Below are 21,090 nucleotides of genomic sequence, written 5' to 3'. Positions count from 1 at the left end.
AATGTTAGTGTGTGTGTGTGTGTGTGTGTGTTCTGAGTTAATCAAAGAATAATTTTTTAGATATTTACTCAGGGAAGTCAGTTTGGCAGACCAATGCAATATTTAAACCTACCCTATTTTATTTTATTTTGAGTATTGATTTTTACTCAAATTAAAATTTAATATGCAAAGCATTTCTAGAAGTCTGACATCATTTCTGTTTTGGAGAAAGTAGGGGAAGGGGGTGTTTTGATTAAAAGAAAAATAAACTATCCAAACAACCTGAGACTGAAAAATGCTCCGTCCCTTGGCAGTTTAGTTGGAGAAAACACCAATGTGGCAGGGTGATGTAGACGGAGGGGCACTGCCGAGGGAATCCAAAGGCAGGGTTCAAGTCCTTATTCAGGCAGTCGCTGTGTATAGCCAGGGACACGCCGTTTCTCTTTGAGTCTATTTTCCAGGCTAAATTGAAGAGTGTGACAGCTGACATCTAAGGTTCCTTACTGTGTAGCATCCTGTGATTATGTGAATGCCTCCTCCCCAATTCCACCTGTTGTCCAGCTTCGGTGAACTTCAGTTTATTCGGCATGAGAGAAGCTAGATGGGTAAGATAGCATTTTCATCGCATCCCCACCCTGGTGTGAAAAACGAGTCAAAGGAACCACAAGAAATTAAGCAGAAAGAGGGAAGAAATCATAACCGAAGAAATATCTTCTTTATCTATGTCCATTTCCTCCCACAAGGAAAAATGGCAGTGTCGGTTGTACATTACATATATCTTTCTTTTTAGTGTTTAATCTTAGCACCTGCACAGCAGAGATCTTTACAATTCATTGCATATGCTCTCTCCCACCTCCCCCTCCATACAGCACCTGAGGCCTAAGAAGCAACTCCCTCCAAGCCCCTCAAAAGGCTGAGACCCTCCTTCATGACAGAGTATAGAAATAACAAACATGCCCCACGGTTTTATACAGTTGCTCGAACGTTTTAGTTTCCAACGCATGAAGATTTTTCCTCCTTTTCTTTGAATATTAATTACATTTTACAAATCTTTGTTTTATTCTGCTTTGTTTTGTCCTGTTATGTTTGTACAACAAAAGGGGAAGTCCATGGCTAGGAGTCCCAGGTTAACAGAGTTTGGCTGTCATCTGGTCCGACTGTTTGAGGATCTCCGTGTTGTAGAGGTCCAAGGCGTGGTTCACCCTGATGATCTCGCTGTTGGTCAGTTTCAGGCGGTGTTTCAGCATACAGGAGAACAAGTCCAGCTGGGGTTTCCCCGGGGCCACGGGAGGGGCCAGGCGATTAATTCGGTCCCGAATATCCAACAAGAGGAGCATCACGGACGAGGAAGAGTAGAACTGGCCGCCTTGGGTGTAGGACTGGTTGACCTGCTGCACCGCGCTGCGAAGGAGGTCAGCGTTGAACCTCAGGCTGTACCCGAACACCTGCACATCCGAGATCTTGATGTAGAACTGCCTCTTAGTGGGATCCGACAGGTCCACGGGGCCCTGGCCGGTCTCGTTGCGCCCGGGGGTCGTTAGCCGAGTCCGACTGCGTAGGTAGATGTGGACCGTCTCGAAAAACGTTTTCCACCGATTGCCCAGCAAGAGAGTCCAATTGTAGCACTGGCTGTTTTGGAGACGGATCTTCTCCCAGCGCGGGTAGCCAAACTCCCCGAAGGGCATGTTCCAGCCCTCCGAGTGGCTCCCGCTGAAGGGGTTGACGTAGACAAAGAACATGGGATCCAGGCTGCTGTTGCGCATCTGGCAGATGCGCATGGACATGCCGATCACCATGTGGATGAAGTCCATGCGGTTCTTGTTGCTCTTGAGAGTGAGGGACATGCGCTTGCGCCACCGAGGGTCAAAGAAGGTGTCGAGGCGGATCTCGTTGCTGATGAAGGTGGTGTGGACGTAGAGGCGCGAGTCCATCTTCTGCAACAGGTACTTCAGCTCCAGGTCCTGGAAGTCCAGGTCGGTCTCGAAGCTGATGAACTGCTCGCTCCGCTCCGAGTCCACGTTCTGTGGTTCGCAGCGGCCGCGGTACAGCTTGTAGCCCTTGTTGCAGGAGCCACAGAGCGAGATGTTGGCCATGCTGCACATGGCACAGCTGTTGTTCCCTCCGATGATGCAGGGGATGGGGCGCTGGCACAGCGTGGTGCTACCATGGCACACGCAGCTCCTCTGGCTCTCCAGGAAGGTTCCCCAAAACCCGTTCTCATTGCAGTAGAGAAGTGACTGGACCCTTGCAAGCCACTGCTGAATCTCGTCCTGAGGTAGAGGAAATGGAGAACGTTAATCATCGTGGATAGGCTGTGAGTGGTGCTTATCCAACTGCTAATGCGAAGTGGAGCTGCCCAAAGGATGGAAGGGCTGAGTGGAACAATTATAACACCAACGGCGCTGAATGCAAATGACAAGAACTACACTGGAGGTCTCTGCCATGCCGCAGGCCTGCTGTATGACACCGTACTTCGTCCTTCTAATGTGCAGGGTCATCCATCATCTGTAAAGTGAAGGGGTTGGAGAACATGTTCTTTGGGGTCCTTCTAGCTATATGATTGCATTGTACATTAGCCCCAAAGACGGTGAATTCAGGAAATTTAAGTGTCTGAACTCAAACGCCCCTGCTGGATGATAGCAGATTGTAAAAAAAAAAAAAAATCGTCACTATAAAGCAACTTAGGGGTTATTTCCTTCAACCTGCATTAGATGGTTCAAACTTCTTCACAAATCCTTCCACGAGGTTACATAGCATACGACAACTTCAGCGAAAACAAATTATATATTACTTTACTCGAGGTCGTGTAGTGCTTCCATATTGATGATTGTACATGATCCTGATGGTGACTTTTGAAATCACGTAAGAAAGATGTGATTACCCTCATTTTGCAGGAGCTGCAAACTCTCAATCCAGTGGCATTTCCATCACCACATGTATCTCTAGGTCCCCCTCCCCCACTGCCCCTCGACACTTTTAAACGATAGCCAAGCCTATCTCCATATTTCCTCCACTGAACCGTTCCAAAGAAGACAGATACTAGATCAGATGAGAAGAAACGGAAGACTAGGTAAAAATATGGAAGGCAGTCAGCTTAGCGGCCTCTCATCTTTCCTCATTTCTGTGCAAGTCACCTCTTGGCTGTCTTCCACGCTACGAATAATCCCTTCTATGCGTCTAGCACTTTTTACCCTGCACGGGGCACATTCACTCCCGTTTTCTCACTAGAGCCTCACAGCGACACCCTGAAAATAGCTTTGGACTTCAGGTCAGTCCGAGAGTGCTTAAAATCCTGGCTCCTGCACACGTGAGGTAAAGTCATGCTGTGCGGTTTCCTTCCTCACCATCCCTACCACACAGGGCTGTGGCGAGGGTCGCGTGAATTTTTATGTGAAAGTTGAGCCTCAAACCCAGTTGGTATTAAGGGCTCGATAAAAGTTAGCTCTTGTTATTCCTGCAAAGGGACTGTCAGCTCCATTTTATAGACGTAGCCATGGAAGCTCAGAGGTTGAAATGATGGACTAAAAGTCACGCGGCGTGTGAGGAGCACAGTCTCCTGGCTCATAGCTATGGTTTTTGTTTCGTTTTGTGTTTTCATTACATGTCAAGCAAGAGTCAAGAAGGCCTTTCTCGAGGCTGTAATGCGCTGTGGTAATGTTAACGGTTATGATGATGGTGGGGACAGTGGTTCATGATCCCCGCTTAAGGAAGCCGACAACAGGAGCCCTTCTCCATTATACAGCCTGTGGTAGGAAGTGTTCGCAGCCCATCTATTCTGTCCTTTCTGCTGTCGAGCCACAACGGCCAAGCCTAAGGACAGTGACGTGGGCAGTAAAGCCTAACAATGAAAAGCATGTGTGTCGGCCCATGCAGAACTGAGTTCGCAGCTCAGTTCTGTAACCACGAACAAGTCACTCTGTGCCTTTAAGCCTCGGTATCCATATCTAAAATGAGAATAATAAAGCCTGTCTTATGTGGTGGGTGAGAGGATTGAGTGAGATAATATATTTAAAGCATTTAGCACAGAGCCAGGCAGAGACAAATTATTGGAAAGGTAATAATAATAAGTACTCTTATCCCAGAGAATAAGCTATTCCTTTGAAGGTATTGAGACACTCAGGGATTTCACCGTCTTTCTGGAGTTTGGGGAAAACCATTTTGTCATGTGGGACATTTGAAAATGGATACTGTTGAAACAGCTTCTTGGGATGCTCTGCCTTAAATGAGTTGCTTATCAGCTGAGAGAAAATGGAGGAATAATTAGTATGTTCCTTGAAACTGCTCTGCCTTTTGAATCCACGGAGCCGTCCAGCCCTTGGCTAAAAAGCTCCCTCTCAACTTTCAGAGCATTATACCCGAATCCCTGGTTTTCTTGTCAGGCTCTAAGGCTTGTGACCAGGAGATTCCCCCCTTCCCTGAGCATCTAGCCCAGAGCCTGGCTCCATATTAGTGTTTGCTGAATGAATGAATGTTTGCTGAACGAATGAACAAACAAAATTAATATTTTTCCTCTTCCTTTTCATTAAGAAAACCCAACTCTTCTGCTCCCCTCTGAACTGCAGTGTTAGTTTTCAATACTGTCCGCCCACACGGCTCCAGCCACCGCCCACCCCCTGCAGCCCCAGCCTCTGCTGCGTGAGCCCAATCCTATTACAGCCTGGAGAACAGCACCAGGCCCAGCCTTCAGGAAACGGAGCTGGAATAATAATGAGCAGTGCGGCTCCCACCTCCCAAACCAGAACATTGACTGAATATTGGCTATGAGTCATCTGATATTTTTGTGAGCTGCAGGGACCTGCCACACGTCTCTGATTGCGCGGTTCCATCTGACAAGAGCGTCATTTCAAAATGCCTCTTTCAAATGGCCCACACTTGCCCCTGTCACTCCCTCTCCAAGTGACAGGACAGTACCCCATTTAAGGCTCCTCTGTTCCCATCTGCGAGGCATTCTATAACCCCGCAGAGCACCCCCTTTCTCGTGTCTCATCATTGGGGTCCTTTGTCAGGACCGCGGCCCCCACTCCTCGAATCAATGCTTCATTGTGGCTGAACTCTCAGAATCCTCAGCGGGGGAAATAAAAAGATGAAAGTTCCTGGTGACGCTGCAACAAGCAATGGGGCTAGTGGCAAATTAGGATTCCAGCCCTGTCGAGCAGAAGGGACTCGGGACAGAGGCCCTCTGAGGCGCGTCAGAGGGCTGCATGGCACCTGCATCTCCTGACCTCAGAATAATCGTGAGGTTGTGGGCTGTATCAAAGAAGGCATTAATGATACAGTGAGAGGGGCTGCAGGGGTGGGGGCGGGGAGCTGAGGCCTAGGGAAAGAGGAGAGAGAGCAGACAGCGGTGGCAAGAGAGGAGAAGGGGGCTTGGTGGTGGAGACGGCGCGGGAAGCGAAGGGGCCTGACCTAGGTGAGCACACGGGGCAAAGCAGGAGGGAGAAGGCGATGGAATGAAGTCAAAGGAGGCTAGAAACACAGAGGTCCAGCCAAGCTTTCAATTGTCATCATTCACAGGTTCAGGGAATGTGAACACCGGACAGGCCATTTGATGGCAAGCCGTCCTTTCCGAAGAGGGGGCAGAGGGTGAGAGGGAATAGAGAGGGGAAGCAATGTTACTAGTGAGTCCTGATTCCTAAGGTCAGTGAACTTCCTTTTCTTCTAACGAGCTCATTACAGTTTTTTTTTTTTTTTTTTTAATGTCTGTTCTTAACACAAGAAACTTCCAACAGTGAGGAATCTGCTTGAATCGGCGCAATCCCCTACACCCTCTCCCTCTCCAGCCAGTGATCTAGGTGGTAATCAGTGATACTCAGAAACCCTGCCATGCTCAATAGCAGGCAGCATGCTAAACTGGCCAAGGCAATCATTGGCTTACAACTCTTGAGCACTCACTGTATACCAGGCATTGTGCTGGAGACTCTCCCCCAGCAGCATGTAAAACCAACCGTGTTACAGGTGAAGACAAGGAGGCCTTGAGAAGTGAGATGATGAAGTTACTCCCTATTCGGATGCCATGGTCCACTGGTACACTTTCTGCGATGTATCATAGTGTAAAACTGTCATGATGAGGCAAGGAGGAAGAATGAAGCAGGCCACAAAAAGGGAAATAAATTGAAATAATGGGAAAATACTGAAAATTTGAGCAAGTGAAGGGCCTATTATCACGTTCCTCACTTCCTCTGGTCCTGCCAGGATCCCTCTCCTCCATTCACAGATAATTGGAGCTCACAGACAAGTGCATAGGGAGAGGCTGGGGACCAGGGGTAGGAGGGACCAAGATCTATAAATACCATTTCCCAGGCTAGCTGGTGACAGCCTGCCTCAACCCTGGCAACAGAGGAGCAGCTTAATAGGCCGGCTGGAAAGGGGTGGTTGGGAGGGGTCTCACTGAAGGCTGACACAGTTCCACTGCAAGGCAGTTAGTGCAAGACAGTGAGGACCAAGTTCTAAAATGCTTTTCTCTGTCCCTGGGGATCCAAAGCATCTTCCATTTGCAGCCAAGGCTGAACTCCAATACATCAAAATCAGCATCTTTCTGTTGGATGGGATTTCAATTCATTCTGAGAGGCGGGAGGAAGGAGGAAGGAAGGGAGGGCAGGAAGACGCATTTTTATTTCTAAAGCCGAATGGTCAGCACCCACAGAGGCTCTCGTGAAGCAGCTTGGACGACAGAAGCAGAAGATCTAGAAACAGCCTTGGGAAGGTTTAGCCCATTGCCCGTCATGTTTAGACCTGAACACTGAGACTTGCTTGCTTCAGTAGAGGGTCTATGTTTCTTGAGTGCTGCCTACATTGTGGCATTTACACTTTGTCCTCCCATTGATCGGGCCCATGAGATAGGACTCCCTGGTGACTTCTGTTCCACTGATGTGGGCGTGAAGGCCAGAGAGGGACTGTGACTTTTCCACAGTCACACAGCATGGATGCAGCAGACCAGAGCTTAGGATTTCTGGGTCCAGCCGCGGTGCTCCCTCAATCCTCCCAGTGTCCTTTTTCTGCCCTCTACAAGCCAGACTGGAGGAGAAGGAAGGCTCAGGGCCATGGAGACACCTCTGCTGCCCCCCTGCAGGCCCGTCTTTGCCTCAGCCAGAATTTTCTGGCGACATGACAGGTCTCCCAGGGACACAGCGTGGAGTCGCTCGTCATTCTGAGGACTGAGGCTATGCCACCCAGGGCTTCCCATCAGTGCTTTCAAAGGCACACATCTCTTTTTTAGAACAACCTGGGTGGGGAGCCCAGGCTGGGACTCCTAATTCAAGCAAACTCCCTGCTGATTTTAATTGGAGGTTTTGCCTAAGACAAGAATGCAGTGTGGGGCCAGTGGCATTTTAGGAAAGATCATACAAATCGGGTGCCAAGGAGCGGGGAGCAGATCTAGGCTAAAATAGAGAACCATAATCCATAATTCCCTTTTGCCTACCAGGAGTGTTTATTTAAAAGTGGAGAGGAAAACAAAAAAAAAAAAATTGGAGCTCTGAATTACTCTGTTATTTATGCCCTGTGCTTCTTCCTTGGCACTTCCTTGACACTGTAATGGGTGTCTGAGTAATTTCGTGAGACTCCACAAAATGTATACTCTGTAGATCATAGATTGGACTGGGAAGACAAACAGTTGTTTTTAGGTTTCTGATGATGCACTGTTTTTTGGTTGTGCTTTGTATGACTCTGTGTGTGTGTGCGTGCACGTGCGTGTGTGTGTGTGTGTGTGTCTGTGAATGTGTTAAAGGAATAGTGCTAATAAAAGATGAATATATCATGGGTGCCAAGATGCTTGGTGCTCCACTGAAAGAAGCCTTGGTTTATGGATGTGCTAGTATGAATTATAACTTGCCGTCAGACCCACTCTGTGTTCATCATTTTCCCCAGATAAATATTTAGCTTTTAATCATTCCCTTCTTGAGTTTCCATTATTCCTTTAATAACCTGTTTCCCTCCTTCCTCACAGTTCTTCACATGACGTCAGAGACTCATTACAATAAGGAAGAAAGACCAAAAGAAGAATCCGTGGTCCCCTGCCACAATGAAGATGCTTTCAACCAGAAGGTCTTGTGGAAGCAACGGGTCTTATTTGTGGAGGGCAGGGGTAAAGGGTAGAAGGAGGAATGGAAGAGAACAGCGATGTAAAAATCCAATAGAGGATTCTTCAAAATCAGGTTGTCAAGAGCTTAATTGGGGAGGATTATGAAACGATTTTTGCAATTACACAACTCTGTGTCTGGAAGTTGGTGACAGGCAACATCAGCTGCATATTCAAATTCAGCGTTTTGCTTTGGGGCATGGATGTGCAGGAGACAAATGAAGGAAGGAGCCAGAAGCTTCTTTAGGGCTGACAGAAAGGCTGAAAGCAGCAGGGTTCTCCAGGTGGAGGGCTACAAGAGTGTTTTATTCTTCCTGGAGTAGTCAGCAGAAGAAATAAGAGACTCAGGCTAAAAGTCTAGAAAGTAAGAAAGGGCTAATAGAGTCCGATGGGCTAACACTGAAGTATAATAATGGTTTTCTAGATGGCTGATGGGGCAGTGAAGTGGGGTGAAAATTGGTGTGGGCGTCAGTTAAGTCAGTGCTGGACCTTGCCCACCACCATTTGGCCTTGGATATTTGACCTTTGATAAGTCACTTCCTCTCTCAGATAAGTCACTTCCTCTCTCCAATCCTTAGTTTTCTTATCTGTCAAACGGGGAAGGTAATACCTACCTTACATTTTATTTTCAGAACTAGATCTGAATATGCAAAGCTCCTGGGAGGTTTGCAGTGAAAAGTAGTTATGACTGACTATTAACCATTATTGTTACTGAGGGTGAAGAATAACTGCATTTTATATAAATGTTCTAGGTAAAAATATTTCTCTCTGTTACTAGAAAGCCCAGTTGATTATAGCTTAATATTCTAGTCTCACTGGTTACTCACCCTGCATGGTATAATGAATGCTGTCACCACGGTGCTTAAAGAAAGAGCTAGAGACGTGGGCTATGGAGTCAGAAAAAACTGGGTACTGAATCATAGCTCTGCTACTCATCACTTAACCTTAAGCTAATTGTTTGTCCTTTCTAACTTGAGTTTTCTCAACTACAGAATAGAATAATAATACAGTACCTGAAGGTTTGTTTTGAGGATCAGATAAGATAATGTATATAAAGCTTCCCACGTACAGTAACAGTACAATGTCCCTCATGAAGACAAACTACTGTGTTCCTCTTGAGCTCACACAAAAAATGATCTTTTGAAACAGGTAATTATAGATTTAAAATTCCAGGGAAATGGTTCAATAAATGTTACTGGGTCAGTAGAATATTTGTTAAAACAGCAACAGCCACAAAACCTCTTCTTGACACTTAATCTCTTCTGTACCTTCAGATCATTAACGGATGGATTCTAGATCTAAATGTGAAAAGTGAATAATAAATAACAATATCCACATCAGTAAAACAAGTTTTAGAAGAAAACACAGTGGAGCATCGTTGGCAAAGATTTCTTAACATAGCTTACCGTAAAGGGGAAAAAATAATAGACATATATTAAGATGAAACCATATCCATCAAAAGATACCATTCAAAGAGTAAAAAGCCAACCCTTAATTATAGAGAATGTATTTGCAATACCTCTAACCAATTAAAGACTGTATTTATTTATAATATATATATATATAACTCCTGCACTGGTTAGATGCTAGGGCTAGTCAAAGGCACTTTATGCTCCCCAAGGTTTGCCACTCCTTTCTGGGTCTCCTTAAACCAGACTAGATGCAATTTTCACAATTTGTATTTATCTTGAGAAAGTTCTCAGTAAATTCTTTGATAAATGTAATTCATCCCTGGTGGTGGGGGTGGGGTGGGGGGTTCAGAACTACAAACCAGTAAGAAAAAGTCAGATAATAGATAAATGATATGAATAAGCACTTCATAGAAGAGGATGTTCAAAAAGCTTCAATAAGCACGTGAAGCTCCACTTCGTTAGTCATCGGGACCATGCCAGGGACAGTGAAATGCTACTGCAGGGGGATGGCTAAAATCAGAACGGCTACAATCAAATCGAAGTAAAAATAGAAAAGATGGGAAACACTAAGTATTGGCAAGGAGGCAAAGTAATCCAGACTCCCCTATGCTACTGGCGAGAGAGAAAATTGGTTCAGCTAATTTCTGGGAAAACTGGAAATATCTACTAAAGCATCATCAAAGCTGAACCTATAGTCGATGTCCCAGCGATTCCACTCCTAGTAGCAAAAATGCACACAGAAGGTCACCAAAGACATGTGCAGGACAGCAGCACTATGCGTCACATAGCCCCAGACTGGGGACTATGCAGACGACCATCGACCACACGATAGACTTCTACAAAGACCACAGAACACTCTTGTGAACGAGTGAGCCGATACTACACAAAACGACATGGAGGAATCTCACAGAAGGATGAAAATGTGAAAGGAGCCAGACCCAAGAGTCCATACTGTGTAAAAAGAGGCAAAACTGAGCCCCAGTGGGTGTGGAAATAAGAGGAGAGATTCCCCGGGAGAGAAGGCTCCCAGAAGGGGTGGGGGTTTCTGCAGTGCTGATAAAGCCTTGTTTTCTTATCTGGGCGCTGCTGGTTACACACGTGAATTCGTTTTGTGGAAATTCGTTCTGCTGTACATTTATGGCATTTTCGCTTTCTATAGATCAGTAATACTTCCATAAAACATCTAAAAAATCATCCTTTAAGACAAGCAGAGTAATACTATGCAGGCAGCAATACTTTGCATTTTTATACCGCTTTTAAACTTTCATTTATATGTCACTTTTAAACTTTCTAAAGCTCTTCTGTTTGGTTCTCTAAGGTTGAGCTTCATTCACAAGTTTTCTGTGTCATAGGCTGGGTTGAGAGGGCATCATGAATCTCATTTCCACGACATAAAAAACTAGGCCCAGAGAAAAGATGTGGCTCACTGATGGTCACCGACCAGTAGGTTGTTATATCACTAGGATAATAACTCACCCATGTGTGAGTTTGCTGGCCCACTTGGAGGGCAGAGTGGAGAAGGAAAATTGAGAAGTGATTCTGGAGGAGGATAAAAAAGAGCTACCCACAGAAACTGTAAGAACCTAGTTCTATTTCTGACTCAATGCTCTGAGCCTCCAGATTTTATTCCGGAACAGGAAGCCACTTCCGAGCCTCAGGGAAGGAAAAAGAAAACCTAAAAACAACAAAAAGGGTCTGGAGATGCTTATTTTCTTGCCTTACGTCAGCCAAGTGAGTCAATCGCCCTACTTGCTACAAGTGCAGAATGACAAGCAGGGCTGGGAGCAGAGATATGACTAGTAGCATTGCGTTGTACAAACCCTGCACATCGCTCACGGTGAAACTCAGCTGCTGGCACGCATCTCTCTGCCCCTCACCCAGATTATGCACCCTTAGGTGGCCATGGAGTTCAGCCTCATTGACTGTCTTTTTTTTTTTTTTTTAACTCCTATAAATAGAAAAGAAATTCCAAAGATATTCTTAGCTAAAAGCCTCATTGCCCCATGGTTGGGAGGGCACTTCTAGGCCTCTGTGACTGACAGCCAGCTGCTCCCAGCTAGCCTGGGGCTGTTTGTGGGCTTGTACCTCTTCTTTAATAGGACAATTTAATACACACTTAGAATAGGTTTTTGTCACCAAATCACCCCCCATCTCCTACCTCACCTCCCCCAAATCATTAGGTCAGGGACTGTCAAAGTAGCAATTTGCTCCAGGGGGAGCTGTCTGTGGGTTTAAGATGGAGGATCTCCGGAATCCTGAAGCAATGCTTAGACGAGGCCTGGTCCATGAGAAACAGAGCCTAGAGAGGCTCTGCAACTTGCTTGAGGTCACACAAGTGATATCAGAAAGTCCAGCACCAGAATCTCCCCCTTGAGGAAGGATCTCACACACTTCCACATGTGTACACTGTTCACCTTTCCCCCGGCACCCTCGAAAGGGGAAAAGGAAGTAGGCACACTTTTCAAGGATTACTGGCCACTGGTTCTGAACGGATTCTAATTCCAGCAGAAACAAAATGTCACTGTGGTCCACTAGTCAGAAAAGTGTTTATGGAGGTCAGGTGATCAATAAAGTTTTAGTCAGCTCAGGTTCTTCTCAAAGCGGGTCCAGTGGTTATCTCCTGTAGTTATTTCTGTGGTTCCAGAATGCACACTTGGAATTATTCCATAATGGGAATACTTAGCCATTGGCAGAATCTCCTTCCTTCCCACTTCTGGTACCCACACTATACGCATATCTACCAAATAATAAAATACTGTGATGGAACATTCCCTCCCATTAACCAGCTGCTAAGAAAATTACAAAACATGCAAGTAGCAAAGGGTGTAAACCTTAAGATAAATCCACTAAACGACAATCTTGATTGACCATGGTCCTGAAGGGCAATTTTATATTACAAAATGTTTTCTCACAAGGTCTCTGAAGAGTGCAGTCCCCTCGATACTAAAATGTATGATAACGGAAAAATAAACAAATGAAAAGCCCACTATGTGTGGCAGGTGGCCACGGATGCTTTGACATTCCTCCTGTAAATGGGAGGTCTGTGTTCCCTCCCCCTGAATCTGGGCAGATTCCAACATTGCTCTGACCAATGCAATAGGGCAGAAGTGAGTCACACAGTTTATGGACTGAGAACTCAAGAGACTAGCAGCTTCCACATCCTGTCTCTTGGAAAATGGCTGCTTGGAACTCTGAAACCACCCTGCTGGAGCAACTAGCTGGAGAGACCATGAAGAGGGAGAGCTGCCCAGCTGAACTCAACCTTCTGCCATCTCTGTGAAGGCACCAGGCCCGTGAGTGAAGCTCTCTTGGAACCTCCAGCCCAGCCCAGCTACCAGCTGAATACCGATGAGGGCCTTCAGTTGACTCCATGTGGAACAGAAGAATTGCCCAGCCAATCCTGGCACAAATTCCTGACGTATAGATCATGAGCATAATATAATGATTGCTGCTATAAGCTTCTAAGTTTGGGTCAATTTGTTATACAGCAATAGATATTCAAACTGCTATATACCATGAGCCCCAAAGAAAACTCAGGGTATCTCTTCCCCATTTTTACTTCTGAGCTACATTACCAGATTCGGCAGACTTCTAAAAATTCCCCCTTTTCCCACAAGATCCTAGGCTCTAATCCCCAGGATCTGTGACTATGACATCACTTCCAAGATTGTGTTTTCTTATTAAGCACAGTTGACCTAAAGATAGAGAGATCATCTAAGCAGACCTAATCTAATCAGATGTGTCCCATCAAAAGCAGAGAGTTTTCTTTGGTTGTTGGCAGAGAGAGAACTCAGAGAGATCTGAAGCACAAGGAGGACTCACTGCATCATTCTGCTTTTGAAGATGGAGGGGTCCATGTGCAAGGACTGGAGAGTGGCCGCTAGGAGCTAAGAGTGACCCTTGGCCAACAACCAGCAAGGAAAAGGTGACCTCAGTCCTACAATGACAAAGAAGTGAATTCTCACAACAGCCTGAAAGAGCTTGGAAGTGGGTTCTTTCTCAGCACCCTGACATCTTAGTTTCTACCTATGAGATGTAAGCAGAAGAGCCACCTAAACCAAGACTCTTGACCCCTGGAAACTGTGAGATAATGAATGCATGTTGCTTTAAGCCTCTAAGTTTGTGATAATTTGTTACACAGCAATACCAAAGTAATATAATTACCCTGGCCAAGACACTCCCCCACCTTGTTTCATTTTACTCTTTCATGAAATGACAGGAATAGAGTAGATGATATTTTTGGTTCCTTGACAGCTATGATACTTTATGATTTTTTAATTTTATTACTTAACCATCCTGAGCCTTAGATTCCTGAGCTATAGCACGGGGGCAGGACCAGTCCAGTGACAATTTGATCTTATCTACTAGATTTCAAGCTCTCTTTGAACAGAGATATCCTGTCTTACTCACCATTCTCCCACTACCCTTTGCGTAATCCTCGGAACCTAGTTACCGATCGCTAAATATTTGCTGAACGAAGGAAGGAATGGTTGAATGAATGAAGATTCCATGTAAATATTCATGTAAATATTCTTTGACGAGCACAAAGGACTATGCCCATGTAGGATAGCAGCAGAGGAGTATTTTTTCTTGTTGGGCCCGTCATTCGTTTCTGTGAGCCTTAGTCTTCTCACCTGTAAATAGGGAGACTAATCCTTGCTCTACCTGCCTCACAGGTTATTTATTATAAGGATCAGATAAGATCGCTGGGGTGAAAGCCTTTCTGCAAACTTTAAATAACCTGTGCATGAGGCATTTGTCTTAGTAATAGTTTATTTTTTAAGGTTAGGAGTGTTCCTAAGCCAAGTGGTGTGAATGTATTCCCTAATTATACCAGAAAATGAGGACCTTCCTGCTGCTACTTTGGCTGCTGCTGGCTCCCAGTCACACCACCTCTCAGCAAGAGTGGTGCCTGCTGGAATACAAAGCCTTTAGTGTCTGCTTAAGTAGAAGGTGTCAGAAACTCAAAACCCCAAGACCAGCTGAGGGATGAGGGTCTCTGTTGACAGGAAAGGAAATCACCAAATCATCTGCTTCATTGTCTCCTAATCTGGTATAAATCACTCTTTTCCAAATATACAGCTTTTCCAAAGCTGTATACTGAGGACCATAATTTCTTGAAAAACCTCAAAAAGAAGGGTTCTATGGCCAAATAAGTTTGAAAAATATGCACCCTTGATCCCTTCTCGATTTAGTTTTTTTTTTTTAATTCAACTTTTCTAAATTTATTCAACCACAAATACCACTTCCTTTCCTCCCTCTCCTCACAATACCCTATAGGATTCATTTGGGGAAACTCATTTTTGCTTCTTTTCTACCAAGTGCACGTACTGTGAGCTGAGGCCATATTTCTGGCAGTGAGGGGAGTCTTCTCATCCAAGATTAGTGTGGTCCCCAGACCAGAAACATTTCATCATCTAGCACCCAGGACCCATCTCGGACCTACTGAGTCAGAAACTCTGGGGGTAGGGCCCAGTAATGTGTACAAAAAGCCTTCCAGGTGGCTGCGGTGCCCATGCCCACTGGACAACCACTGCTGCAACCCATAGCTCTCTGGTAAAGCACATGTCAACAGAGGAAGGAAACACCAAGTCCTTTCACACCCAGGAGAAGAGGTTCCGTTGATTCTCCAATTCACCTTTCAAATGGCTACCAAGACCACTTCCTAAATACATTTCTTCTATCCTCCCTCCTCAATGACTACTCATCACCTGGAAGCTAATATGCAACCGGGTTCCATGGTTTCATCTCAACTTGCCAGACTAATCTTATTCAATAACAATAAGGACGCTCACGCCAAGAGTTAATATTTACTGACCACTTACCCTATGCTAAGGACTCCGTATGTATATCTCGCATAATCCTCACAATAACTCTATGGAGAGTGTACTGTTATTATCCTCAGTTTACAGATGAGGACACGTAGGGCCAGAAGACACTGAGCGCACAGCTCACCAGGATTCAGCACCGGATTGTCTGGCTCCAAAGGCCACGCACTCAAATTGATTTATGTGATTTCTCTGATTCCCGATTTCCCATTTGTGGATGAAATTAATCTCGCATTCAATTCTACATAAGTATGCGTTGTGTTTTTTGAATGAAAAACTAGTCTCTCTACCCCAAGTTCAGAGTATCATTGTCACTTAACTCCCATCTCAAATGCTCCCTCGCTTCAGTTCAGCAAACGCCGTGTCATCACGTGGGTACGAGGCACCTGAACTGTCACTTTGGGAGGGAGGAGGGGACGGTGAGCAAGAAAAACAGAGTCCCAGTCCTCATGGAATTTGTGATCAAGTAGAGGAAGACTGGGGTTAAAAACACAATTGCAAATGTGCCATGTGTTAGAAAAAATGTCAAGCAGGATGCAGAGAAGACATATTGCAGGATGGTGCAAAGTGGCCCAGTGCTCCGGGACAAGCACCCCGAAGAAATGAGGGTTTGATCTGAAATTTAAAAGATGGACAAAGATTTCCGGGCGAAGAGGGAAGGGGGTTTTCTAGTCTTCCTAGTAGGACTGTGTATCTCTCTTCCTACCTTTGTTGCTATTCAAATTCTATGTTTATAAAATGGAAAGCATCATAGAATGTGTTTTATAGGGTTGTTGCAAGGATTCAATGGGTAAATATACTTAAGCATTTAAAAGTATGCCTGGTACACAATAAATGGTCAATCTATGTTAAGTATTATTATTATCATTTTTTTTCTTACTATATAACCTAGTGCCAGTTGCTCCACTAACAGTGACAAGTTACTAGGAATAAGAGCTTGTCTAGAGGCACGCTCTCGTGATTGACCTCCATGTAAGTGACTTGCCACACATCAGATTAATGTGGTGCATGATGATCACAGCACATTTAATACACATTGCTGGTTGGTCTTGGTCCTACAAAGCTTGCATGCTTCTATGCTTCTGTTCCCTCCAAGCGATGAGCACACTTACCGAGAGTCAGTTTTGTGTGTCTCCAAACCAGTTGTGTTTGCTATTATGACATCACAGGGTTAAAATAAGTCAATAAAATATGAGCTTTTTATGTGGACACTAGTTTGAATTCTGTGGAAAAATTCCACAAAGACCAGTTGCTGAAAAAAAATCCCATCGATTTAAATAAAAGGGGAGTATCTGAGAAAGAGCGGAAGGGTTCATAAAATTCAACAGATGTTTAGACTGTTTCTTAAGAGTCTTTAAACTACTCCTCTACTTTGAATAAGCCAAAGTTGGAAATAGTATACAATTATTGGTCAGGTTTATATAAGGAAGCCAGTAAAATCTCAAAGAGAATATATCTACATTCTAAAAAAAAGATTTTGGCTCTCTTCGAATAGACTGACCAAGGAATATACATTTATACTTTTTAAGTTAAAATAAAACGTGTTTATACATGTTCAGCATTTATACATTTTAGGATTCTTTATTTAACTTAACTTTTAAAATTAACTGACAAGTTATTGGTCTCTAATAATTTGTCTGAGGAGTCTTGTACGTTGACTTCTTACTGTGTACTAAAAGTGGCATATGTGTCCTTTTATTGATTTTCTACAATTAGGTATTATTTTATTTCCACCATATCCATCAGAAAACAGAAGCTCAGCTCTCTTAATACAGTGACAATGTTACACCGCCAGTAAATGTCAGTCACACAGCTGGAGCCTGTTAGACTCCAGAACCTTAAGTCTTAAGTATCTTAAGTTCTCCCTCCTACAGTATAACATTTTGTTGGGCTCATGATCTTCTTTCATGGAGGTATATCCCTTTCTTAGAAGCAGAAGCAGTGTCTTCATCAAAAATCTATGGTCTACTACTACTGCTGGGCTCTTGATTATATTAATATTGTATCTATTCGTTTCTTTACAGGTTATGAAGAGTTTTCACATATATCATATAATTGACCGGGGCATGAAATCCACGGGGTAGCTACTCCTATTATCCTGATCATACAGATGAGAAAACAGAGGGCTCGGATAGGTTTAGCGATTTCTGGAGGTCATGCTTCTAATAAGTGGTAGAAGAGGAACTGTCAGTCTAATAAACTAAAACTGACTTCAGTTCAATACAATATAAGAAGTCACATCTGTCTGCCCCACTACAGGAGTCTATGAAGATGAAATCCAAAGGCAAGTGAGTATAGGGTTCAGAGAGAAGAATCAAAATCAGCGTGGATATTGAGGGTCATCACGATAGAGATGACAGTTATCTTGGTGGCCAGAAACTTTCCATAGACAGAAATTAAACACTGTATGGAGCAGGAAATATGTTAAAAGCTGACATGGGTTCAGAAGCTATGGCCCCAAGATTGGAGCTTGAGGTGGATGCCCCCAAGAGATTTTCATCTCAACAATGCGTAATTACATTGTGCTTGGCTAAGTAAGGCCTGGACTGCTGGGTCAAGGCCGTGTGAATATGGGAAGTAAAAATAAACCAAAGACTAAGAGTCATCGGAAAATGCTAATAATTACACTGCCTGCCCTCAAGTTAAGGTTCTGGGGATCACAATGCTATGATCTCTACAAAAATCAGATGATAGGATGTAGAGAAGAAACATCGAATCACACTGACATTAAGCACCTACTGGGTGCGAGGAATTTTTCTTCGATTCACTGAATTTAATATACTCAGTGAAGTGTCTATTTTTGTCCTCTTTCTTTTATTTTTTTTCTTCAGTAGGGTACATTTCCCAAAGTAACAGACTTTGTGAGAGATACTTTTGGGATTTGGATCCAGGTCAGTCGAACACAATCTCCTCTTGCAGTTCCCATTATCACACTGTCTAGACCATCACGGTCTGAGGCTCTGACTTTTAGTTACAGTCCATAACTAAAGTGACCTTGAACAAGTCACTTAACTCCCTTTGGCTTTAGTTTCTTCATTTGTGAATGAGGAAGATGATCTAAATATATCCGACACATGTGGGGAAATCTGTAGATTATTTATATGGCAATGAGACACAATTTTAAAAGATTATGTCAGCATGCCTTTGGAACCCCGTGCTAAGGAGAAAATAATTGATTTGTCCATTCATCGAACAAAATTCTTCGAGTAGCTCCTGTGTGTCCGTAACCGTGCTAGGAAGTTATGCCGATGAAGCGGTAAAGAACATGGGTAAAGAACATGCCTAGAACATGGGTAAAGAACATGCTGATGGTCTCACAGGAGAGACAGGCGTTAACGAACAGATAAGCAAAGAAATAACGGTAAGCTGAGATTTGGGCTTCATCGGGGAAGTGGGGATGCTAGGAGGGCACACAAAACACAGCATTTTATGGCAAGGAGCACAGCCTTTTGAGCTGAGATCTGAAGGGTACATAGAAGCTAAGGCAGTGAAGGAAAAATAGCTCATTCCAGCGAGAAGGAACGGCCTCTGTGAAGCCAGCGGAGTGCGAGGCAGCAGTGAATTGAAAGGAGCTTAGGGGGCTGCAGCTGGGAGAACCAACGGAAGGCGCGAAACCCCAGGTAGGCGGTAGTCAGGGGCCAGATCACGGCACAGCTGTGGGCCTGTAGGTCATCTTAAGATTTTGCTCTTTCTTCCTGAGCAGTCGTCAGTCACCGAAAAAGGTTGTTAAGTAGGGATGCGACAAGATTTAAGGATTCGCTTCTTAAGTCAGAATTCTGCCTGCCTTGTGGAACACAGGTGGGAAGGTGTTCAGATTCGGGGACACTTAGTTAAAAGGCCATTGCAATTGGGATGGGGATAACAGATCTTAGTTTGAAGTCTAGGCTGCTCATTAAAATTGATTAATTAGCATCATGTGAAAGCAATGCTGCTTAAAGATCCAATTATTGACCCCCTATCAATACTTTGGAGTGGAAAATCTCATTCTCCGTGAGTGATATTTCTCCCAATATTGGGAAGGACCTCAGAGAAACTGAGCCCAGTTGCTTCCGAATTGTTTTAGGGAAAAAAAGTCACCTGATCCTCCCAAATGAGTTTTAATTCAGAATTCCATAAAGAAAACGGGTAAAAGTTGGCGCTAAAGGCGAAGTGCAACGGTTCATCACTCAACCGGCGCCCCGGCCCCGCACGCACGTTTACCGCACGCAGCTTCTCTGGAGTCTCCGCCACAGACTGTCGAGGAGTCAGTCCGGCCCACACAGGGCACAGCCGGGACCCGAACTCAAGACCCCTGGTTCAAACCAGTGGACTTTTCAGCACACCCTGCAGTGAGATAATGACATGTGGAGGACAAAGGACCTGTCGCTTTAAATGCCTTCCAAGTGTCTGGCACAGGGCTGGGAGACCAGGTGGCTAGTAAACATTTACGGAATTGCACAGAAGTCAGCTCATCCAGCATCGCCCATGCTGATGTTGTGTTTCTTCTCTCCCTTGCTCCCTTCCTTCCTACCTTCTTCTTTTCTCTCCGTGTTGTCTTTCCTTTCTCCCTCCCTCCTCCCTTCCCTCTTTGCAATAGGAGGTGATTTCCACCACAACCCCGTGTTTCTGCCAGGCAGAGCATCCATCACCTTGGGTCGTCTTGCCTCAGGGAGAGGTGGAACAGCATAGAGGTTACAAGTAAGGACTGCCTGCATTTGAATCCTGCCTCTTATTTGCTGTATAATCTTCAGCAAGTCACTTAACATCTCTGTTCCTTAATTTCCCCATTCATATAATGGGATGAGTTAGTGCTACCTCATTAAAATGGAAGAACAGTGCCTGGTGTATGGTAAATGCCTTATAACTGTTAACTATTAAATGTCGCTTTGGACCTAAACTCAGTCAGCCTCATTCTCTTCCTGATGAATTTGGTTTCAAGTTCACCCTCCTTGCATAGCCTCTTTTCATAGAGTACTCAGAGTTTACGAAGTACTTCCGGACACACCATCTCAGGTGAACCAGACTGAGACCCTCTGAGGCAAGAGGAAAAAATTATTGTGGCCATTGTATAGATGAGAAAACCAAGGTTCAGAAAGTCTCAGTGTCAAGTAATTGTAGTGACCAAACTCAAAGTCCACCTTCCAATCTTTCCCCCTTTTTAACTGCACAGCAGAAGGATCTCCTAGTAGCGAAACAATCCACAGAAACCTTCCCGTGGGTCCCCCACCTTCCCTCAACCTGTGCAACCACAGTGGTGTGCTCTGACACAAGCTCCTGCAGAGGCTAAAAGAAATTCACCACAGTGTTCCTGGGACTCCCTCCTCCAACCCCCAAAAAACCTTATACATGAAAGGTACCCAATAAATATTTGGTTGGCTATTGGATGCCCCACTGGCAGGTGTAGTCTGGTTTCATCCTAACAAGCGCTGAGCCTTGGGGTGGGATGAGTCATACGTATCTTGGCGTTTCCAGAGCCTGGCACGGAGTATGCTCTCAGGAAAGGCTTCTGCGTTGACCTGCACTGGATCTGACCTCTTCTCTCTCACTGCAGGAGATGTGTCGCATGCGTCTGCCTGGGTCTCTGCCTGGGCTCCAGAGCTGATTCAGAGCTCTACAACTGGGGCCATTTCCTGACTCACCATAACATATCAGAGACTCTGAAACTCTAATCCTGGTCCCACTCTAATCACACCCATGACCTTGATGAGCTAACCCTGCCTTTGGCATCACTTTACACTTAAACCAGGGTGCCCCAACCAACCACAGCCTCCTCTCCTCACTTCTGCACACGGCTGAAAGCCTGCACAGGGCTCTT

General features: G+C 44.8%; 1 protein-coding gene across 1 annotated transcript in view; it reads right to left on the bottom strand.

The window, feature by feature from the left end:
* Nucleotides 1–510: 510 nt before the first annotated feature.
* BRINP1 (BMP/retinoic acid inducible neural specific 1) overlaps nucleotides 511–21,090 on the bottom strand; it is a 168,929-nt gene continuing 148,349 nt past the window's right edge. Inside the window, 1 exon segment of the mRNA XM_039866755.1 lies at nucleotides 511–2,243. Within this exon segment, the coding sequence (XP_039722689.1) occupies nucleotides 1,107–2,243 (1,137 nt within the window). The 3' untranslated portion in view covers nucleotides 511–1,106.

Source organism: Pteropus medius, unplaced genomic scaffold (genome assembly GCF_902729225.1).
Source record: "Pteropus medius unplaced genomic scaffold, Ma_sr-lr_union100, whole genome shotgun sequence".
In the NCBI taxonomy this organism is placed as follows: Eukaryota; Metazoa; Chordata; class Mammalia; order Chiroptera; family Pteropodidae; genus Pteropus; species Pteropus medius.
This window is presented reverse-complemented; position numbering and strand designations above follow the sequence as displayed.